This window comes from Epinephelus moara, chromosome 16, assembly GCF_006386435.1.
Source record: "Epinephelus moara isolate mb chromosome 16, YSFRI_EMoa_1.0, whole genome shotgun sequence".
Lineage (NCBI taxonomy): Eukaryota > Metazoa > Chordata > Actinopteri > Perciformes > Serranidae > Epinephelus > Epinephelus moara.
The window spans coordinates 13,242,703-13,250,390 of NC_065521.1; the positions used below are offsets into that span (position 1 = coordinate 13,242,703).

The following is a 7,688-nucleotide window of genomic DNA, read 5'->3' on the forward strand; positions in this document are numbered from 1 at the left end:
GTTAGTGACAGTCCTCATGAGCAGGCTGATGAAAAGTTAAATTGACTTATTAACCTTTGAATCAACCTCACTCTGAGAAATAAGGGGTCCAAAAGGGTTCTTTCTGAGTTCTACCCGGTACCATTTGCGTCTGAAGAACACTGTTTTTAAGAAAGTGTTCGTCAAGGGTTTTTTTTAAGACTAAAGGTTCCATTAAGGACCTCTTGTTCTGAGGAACTCTTTTTGTAAGGAGTTCCTTCGGGATTATTGAAAGCATGGGTGTTAAAATATCCACATCCTCCAATATTTAAATGGTTACCCATGCTTTAAATGGTATTTTTAAAAGTAGACGTATCTGGAATGCCCTTAATCCATTCATTTTACGACTTGCGTACTTGCATTCTGTATTTGGTTCCCAAACCCTACACTATTAAAATAGTAGGCTAGTAGTAGTGGTGATTTTACGAAATCTACAAAAGGTTCTAGCAGGCACCAATATTGGGACAAGCCGAAGCCCTCTATGGTCTTTATTTCTAGGAGTGTAGTACATGGACGGTGTGTGTGTGTGCTTCTGGTAGGTCCAGATTTGACTCTTTGAATGTACTTACTCTTGTTATTTTGTCTCCTATTCAATTCAACTTTGGTGCTTCAGAGTGATGAAATACCAAAGACAACTCCTCTCAGTGATGTTTCAGTGAGCACAGCAATGTTAGCAGTTCTTTTTTCAGTGTTAGAGTACTAAATGTTGCTTTTTGACAGCAGAGTTTGAGCTTTTAAACAGTTTTCCAGAACTATGTGTTAAACCCCCTAGTAGAATCACTGACAGAGTGAGAGTCCACAGACACAAGATTTCATAAGCTAACACTCAGACTTGTGTAGGAACTCTCCCTTCCGGTGACTACATGACTATGCTCTGTGGTATTCTTCTATTGCTTTTTATGTGACTCTAAAGAAACAGCCCAGTTTCCTCTTCTTCTATTCTTTGAGTTGAACTATGTAATTAAAGCTCAAATGTGTGCCAATCAGGACAAAAAAAATACAATACACATGGAATTTAAATTGTCATATTTTGCTTGTTTATGTAGCAGTGCGTTTCTGACCTTTCTATTGTGTTATTGTAAAAGAATGGGTGCATGATACACCCAGGAGATGATACAAACCTGCAGGAGAACAGACATTACATGGAGAAACACAGCAGTCTTTTCATCAGCATTAGTGGTTTGGAAGAAAAAGGAAAACTACACACATTGGCGTTATCCTTTGAAAGAGTTTTGTGTAATATATGACTTGCATCAACCTCTATTGGCAACCAGTAGGAACTGCAACAACACAGATGTCCTCCCAGTCCCTTGAAGTGACAGTGGCCTGTGTGTTTTTGTCCCCACAGGTCTGTGGTGATGCCGATCGCCCAAGAGTTCTCTCCGGACGTCGTTCTGGTGTCGGCTGGGTTTGATGCTGCCGAGGGAAACCCTGCTCCTCTGGGAGGGTACAAGGTCTCTGCCAAATGTAAGCACAGTTCTCCACCACAGACTGCACAGTCTGTCCTCAGTCTATAGCTCAAGGCCTCGTTTTTAGCAAGGGGTGCCAATAAGAGCTTTAAGATCCAGTGGGTCTTTAGAGATATTAATAGATTATTACAGCTCCTGTCAAGCATGGACCAAAGAGAAGGAGTTGTGCCTTCTACCATACCTCGGTGCATCACTGATGTAACCATAATTATAGTAATTAGTGGTTGGCGTGTTGCTGTGGGAGGATCCACAAGGTAAAAATATCCGTTTGTTTTCATAGATTATTGGAAATTATAGCAAAACTCATTTTGGGGAGTCTCAATGTAAGCATCTTACCTGCCAAGCTATATTCTGATCGGCTTTTGAGTGGTTCATGCTCCATGTTAACATTTCTGTGTGTGTGTTTGTCGACCACAGGTTTCAGCTTCCTGACCCGCCAGCTGATGTCTCTGGCAGGGGGTCGTCTGGTTCTGTCCCTCGAGGGAGGTCACGACCTTACAGCTATCTGTGATGCATCTGAGGCCTGTGTCAGTGCACTCCTGGACATACAGGTATGGCATGCTGGGTGATGACAGAAGTATTTATGCCTGTGTTCAGTGCTGACATGCTTTCCAGGGTTAGCTGAATTTGAAGTTGTGGACCATCAGAGGGTTTTAAAAGGTTGGACACAACAAGCAGGAAAGCCAGGAAAAATTACAATTACAAGCTACACATAAACGCCATGGATGATGATACTGATGATGCATTAGGGTCCTGAAGGGTTGTCCCATTGTATAGGGGAAGACTTAAACCACTATCCCTTGTAACTCTGATCCGAGGGGCAAAGGGGCACTCAAAAATAAGGGAAAGAAATGGGATTGAGCCAAAGCATATGGTATAGTGTATTTGTGTTTGGACTCAGGAGGTATCTGTATGTTACTGACAGGAAATTAACAAGTTTAATGTAAGTATTGATTTTGTTGTTTTGCCATAGGTATGTAGTTGGTCCCAATTACAATATAATGATGAGCACTTTTTCCCATCTCTCTCTTCAGTCGCTTCTTAGTCAGGTGTTTAACCACTGAAAAGATGGCACAATAATGGTAATTTGATTGTCTTCATGGCTGTCCCTCTGTCCTGTAGGACCCACTGCCAGAAGAAGTCCTGCTCCAGAAGCCCAACGCTAATGCAGTCCGCTCCCTGCAGACCGTCATACAGATACAAAGTAAGCAGCACCAACACTTAATTCAGTTATTCTTCATTTTGTGGAAAGAGTACCACATTCATTACATTACTTCTTCCACACGTGGCCTCTGGATACTGAAATCAGAGCAGGATCCACATCAGTGTATTGTTGGCATGATAACAGCAGTAACCTGGATGTATGTGTGTGTTGCAGGTCAGTACTGGCAGAGTGTGAAGGCTTACAGTGGATCAGTGGGTCTGTCCTACCTGGCTGCTCAGAGAAGAGACTGCGAGGAAACAGATGCTGTCAATGCTTTGGCCTCGCTCTCTGTGGGAGTTCTTTCCAACAAGAGGTACAGCACACACATTCACACATACACAGACTCACAAACACAAACACACACCTGCATGCAACCAAGCAATGACAAAAACGATCAGATTCTAGCTTTATCTCAGCTCTAACTCTCCCAGCTCTCCACTCACGTGTGTCTTTCACCCTCTTCCTCCAGCCTCCCTGACGAGCCGATGGAGCACGACAGTGACTCCATGTAGAAGAATCTGACCAATCACCTCACAGAACTCACCTTCAGGATTTGGGCCCCACCCGTAGCCTCGGATCTCCTGCGCTGTCACACGACCGTGAAGGGGGGGCACGTTCGTAATGCCACTGAGCCCCACCCATCTGCCTTATTCACACACATGCACATCCACCAACACACGATGCTGAACCTCTACAGAGCCGCAGTATGAGCACCTCAATGCTGGTAACCACTCAGCTGAAGCCAGCAGCACTACCTGCAGCTGGGAAACCTTCTGAAACCTCACCAAAGAGCAATACAAGATGATTTTTTTAAATACTTTTTCATGTCTCCTGACTGACATTGGATTTTGTGTGTGTGTGTTCAGAGGTCCAGTGCCACAGCTCTGTGACCCCAAACCTTATAGGAACAGACAGGATTCATATGCAAAGTCCAGCTCTGAATCCTCTTGAAGCACTATGTACCAGCAGCTGTTTTGTTGCCTTAACTTTGCCTTAACCTAAGGACCAACAGGTTTCTGAAGGAAGAGACTTTGGATCCTTTCTCTTCTGCCACTTTGCAGAATGAACCTGTGACATCAGGTGAAAACATAAACACCTGATGAATGCAAAAATATCAACAAGAAGAAGTGGCCGCATCATAAAGAAAGAACATGGAAAATAAGACATGGAGATTGTCTGTTTTAATGATGTCATTACATGCAGCTTAACCACTAAAAAGAAGACAACAAAGAACTCGAGGGAAAGAGAGAAAATGAAGACACAAAACGGACAGCTGTGTTTTGTAGAAACAAAAGAAAAGGCAAATGTCCTTGTTGTTTTATTGCACTGTTCATTCCATAATGTGAACCATAAGAAATTCCAAAGCTCTGGGATTAAAAAAAAAGAAACAATAACTCCTCTGTAGGTTATTTAATAGTTTTTGAAGATCTGGATGAAATTGTGTTTGCTATATTTTTTCCCGTTCTTCATCTGAGATGTCTTATTACGAAGTCTCTGACTCACTCTAAGGACATGCATCGGCCGAAATACTGTAGTTGTATTTCTGATGAAGTTAATCTTAAAAGTAGGCAAAGATTTTATGAGCAGGATTATTTTTCACTGCTGTTCAGTGTCTTAGATGCACACACGTCCACATATACATACCTACACACACATGTACAAAGCAATGATAAACTGTCGATGTACCACTAGTATTGAATACTGTATATTATTGTTTATATTTGAGACTAAAGGAGTGTTCATTCCACCGTGGCGCCACTGAGGACCATTGTATTGTTCTATAGTAGCAATAATGTTAATGCACTTAATGGACATCACCCAAAGAAAACTGCCTTAAGACAGCCTGTACTTGGCAATGGGACTGTATGGAAGCAACACAAGGGACCAGTATGGACACTGCTCTCACAGTGACTTTACTATTAAAAGAGACAGCGTTTGAACCTGTGGATTTAGGTGAACATCATATATGCAGACTTTTGTATACTGTTTATTTTGATGATGAGCCTGGTTTGAATGTTTTCTTCATTGTCTTAAAAAACAGTTTTGGAGTTGCAGGCTTTATCACAGTCTAATTAAGGAAACTAATGCATTGTGTTTTGTTTGGAAGTGAACTTGAGTGTTTTAGTTTTTCTGTATGAGACTTTTCTCTACAACTGTGCTTAGTAGCAGCTCTTCTTTAATGTTACAGTCAACATAGACAATGCCATGTTAACTTTTGACTGCCCTGCTATAGGGTCATGTAAGGGCTCGGCATTCCAAAAGTGAAAATAACAAGGTCATGTTTCTTGGTTTGGATGTTTTGGTGTCACAAGTAACGATTGTTAAAATCTATTTTGCATTTTCCACACTTGGTTTGTGGCTTTTGCTGACCATAGCTATTGTTGTTGGATTAGAGCTCCAAATAGCCAAGTCGCCATGATGAAATTTGACAAAATTTGTGGCGGTATTTCCATTTCCATTTCCAAGGGTGTTAAAAGTATACTTCACCCGCGAAATTTGTGTATCGGTTATTTACTGCATGTTACCGTGAAGATGTGAAGAGAACGTTTTTCTTGCGTGCCTCTGCAGTGAACTGAGAATCCAAAACAGGTGAACATTCCTTATGAATACAAGTTATTGGCGACCACGCAAAACTATATCAAAACATCCATTTACAAACACCTAAACAACTCATGCTGTATACTCCAAGTCTCATTTATCCAGTCATGTGGTCAGTACTCCCCAAACACATGCATTTTCACTGAAACATTGCATATAAAACACTTCCAAAATACAAATGCATGTGCGTGCCCAGGCACAATACGCGGCTGTACATGTTTGTAATGACGTGTTTTAAACTGTAACAAATACTTTGTTCACCACAGAGGCATGTGAGAAAAACAAAACTTTCTTCACAAATTCAAGGTAACACAGCATGACTGATCTATTTACGACGTCATTTTGTGGGTGTAGTATTCCTTTAAAGCCTCTAAAACTGAATCCAGACACTAAAACTCTTCAATGATACTGAGACTAATTAAATGTATGTTTGACTGCTTCCATGGCTTGTTCTGAAAAGTGTTGCTTTAGAGCTTTCCTCTGAGTTTTTACATCCATGATTGGATTTTAAAGCAGCACAATCGGATTTTCAACTCTTGTTGGCAAAGATTTTTTTGTTAAGGCTTCAATTTGGTGTTTGTGTGTAATCTTTTTTTTTTTTTTTTGTAAAAATCTAGATTGACATGAGCACAATCTCCACAGCAAGTAAATGTGACTGGTTGAAGGAAGTGATGTCAGTTTATGTAGGAAACAGTTTGTTTTAGTCAGACCCAGGGCACGGTCTGCCCAACAGAAGGCCTCAGAGCTTTTATATTAAGCAAAATGACAGTAGAGCTAAAAGTTAAGATTTTGCCTTTGCAGAAGTCCCGCTGCTGTTGCACTACTGCTCCATCCCAGTAGGAATAATTAAGACAATGTTGCATAGAGGATTGGTGTTCTGTAATGGGTGTAACTGAAAAGTGTGTAATTCTTTTAGTGTTGTTCATAGTATTCTTAACAGCAAGTGACGGCATTGAAACAATATGCTGTGTCTCTCTTATCCAGCGTGCCCAGTAGGTGCATGTGATGTCTTTGAAGTAAATGTTGTCTGATGTTGTGTTATGTGTGTGAGAGCGTTGGCAATAGCATGTGCACATATGTAGACTTGTCTCGTGTGTTTTGTACATGCATTTGCAAGTGTTAGTATGTCTGTATGTTCGTTTGTCTGTCAAATACTGTAAATGACCTCCTGTATTATATTCCCAGTGGCTGTTTTTTTGTCTTATGTAGAGGCCAGTATTGCCTCAACTCTTAATTCCCTTTATTACTGATGTCATTCGTACCTTCTTCTTAAAGAAAGACACTGTAAATAGAAACTCCAAGACCAAAATACACATGTCACACATGTGCCTTGATGCATTCAGTAGTATGTGTATTGGTAACTCTTAACTAACTGGACTTACAGTAACTCTGTATCTATAAACATGACATTGAAATCTTTGTTTCATACTTTTCTTTATCATTTACTTGTATGTGTTATTTTTCCTCCACATTTCCTACCATGTGTATGTATAGAAAGATTGTCTATTTTGTACTGTTATTTTTGTCTTTTCCTCTTGATTAAAAAAAAAAGAATTTCCGGTATAAGCCCATTTTTGTCTTGCCTCTCTGTCCAAACATAATGTAAACTTGTATATAAATTGTATGTAAATGAATATGACAATGACAGTTACAATACCTGGATTCTTTTTTGTAGTAAATAAGGAATCATAAAGGAAATCATATTGGTTATGAGCTGTGTCACTAAAAAAATTGCGTGATCATATTGAATAGGGGAGGTTGGGAGCCATTGTAACAAATTGTCTCAAATTGTACCAATCAGAAACAAGACAGAACCATGAAGCTAACTGACCTATGGCTAAGCCACGCCCCCCTCCACTCACTTGGAAAAACTATCAACATTCAGTGACCGGCGCTATGGCAGGTGTCACAGTACACGGCATTTCGCAGGAGGCAGTTGATGATTTTTGGGGACATAACAATCAGATGTCATTGAGAAGTAACCAAAAGGGCCTAAACTACGCATTGTTGGGATATATTCATCATTTTATTGTTGAGAAGGTCGATGAAAAGCTTAAATTACAAGCCAAAATTTACAGGTCACAGTGTACGCTTGTGAACCACATCTCGTTGCCGTCGCCATCAAAGACAACAAGTTAAAGTGCCACTGAAGTTTAGGTTTTTGGCTCAGAATATGAGAAAAGGATAACAGTCTTTTTACCATCTTTACCAAGAGTGTCTCTCCGTTAGTTTGGTGCTACAGTATTTACACTGAATCATTCAGCATAACGTTTGCCAACCTTTGTTATCTCTGCAATTACAGATAAGTTGTTAACCTTATTCACGTTGAGTTGATGTTGTGGTCTAACGTTACCGCACAACTTTATCCAAAGGAGACACTTTTCTCAGTTGAGATGTGG

The 7,688-nt window shown here is 40.4% G+C and overlaps 1 protein-coding gene across 3 annotated transcripts in view; it reads left to right on the forward strand.

The window, feature by feature from the left end:
• hdac7a (histone deacetylase 7a) overlaps nt 1-6,855 on the forward strand; it is an 80,907-nt gene extending 74,052 nt beyond the window's left edge. For all 3 annotated transcript variants that reach the window (XM_050064405.1, XM_050064406.1, XM_050064407.1), the window contains 5 exons: nt 1,367-1,485; nt 1,905-2,038; nt 2,610-2,691; nt 2,866-3,004; nt 3,161-6,855. In XM_050064405.1, coding sequence (XP_049920362.1) covers nt 1,367-1,485; nt 1,905-2,038; nt 2,610-2,691; nt 2,866-3,004; nt 3,161-3,203 — 517 coding nt within the window. In that variant the 3' untranslated portion in view covers nt 3,204-6,855. The remainder of the gene's footprint in view (nt 1-1,366; nt 1,486-1,904; nt 2,039-2,609; nt 2,692-2,865; nt 3,005-3,160) is intronic.
• The last annotated feature ends 833 nt before the right edge of the window (nt 6,856-7,688 follow it).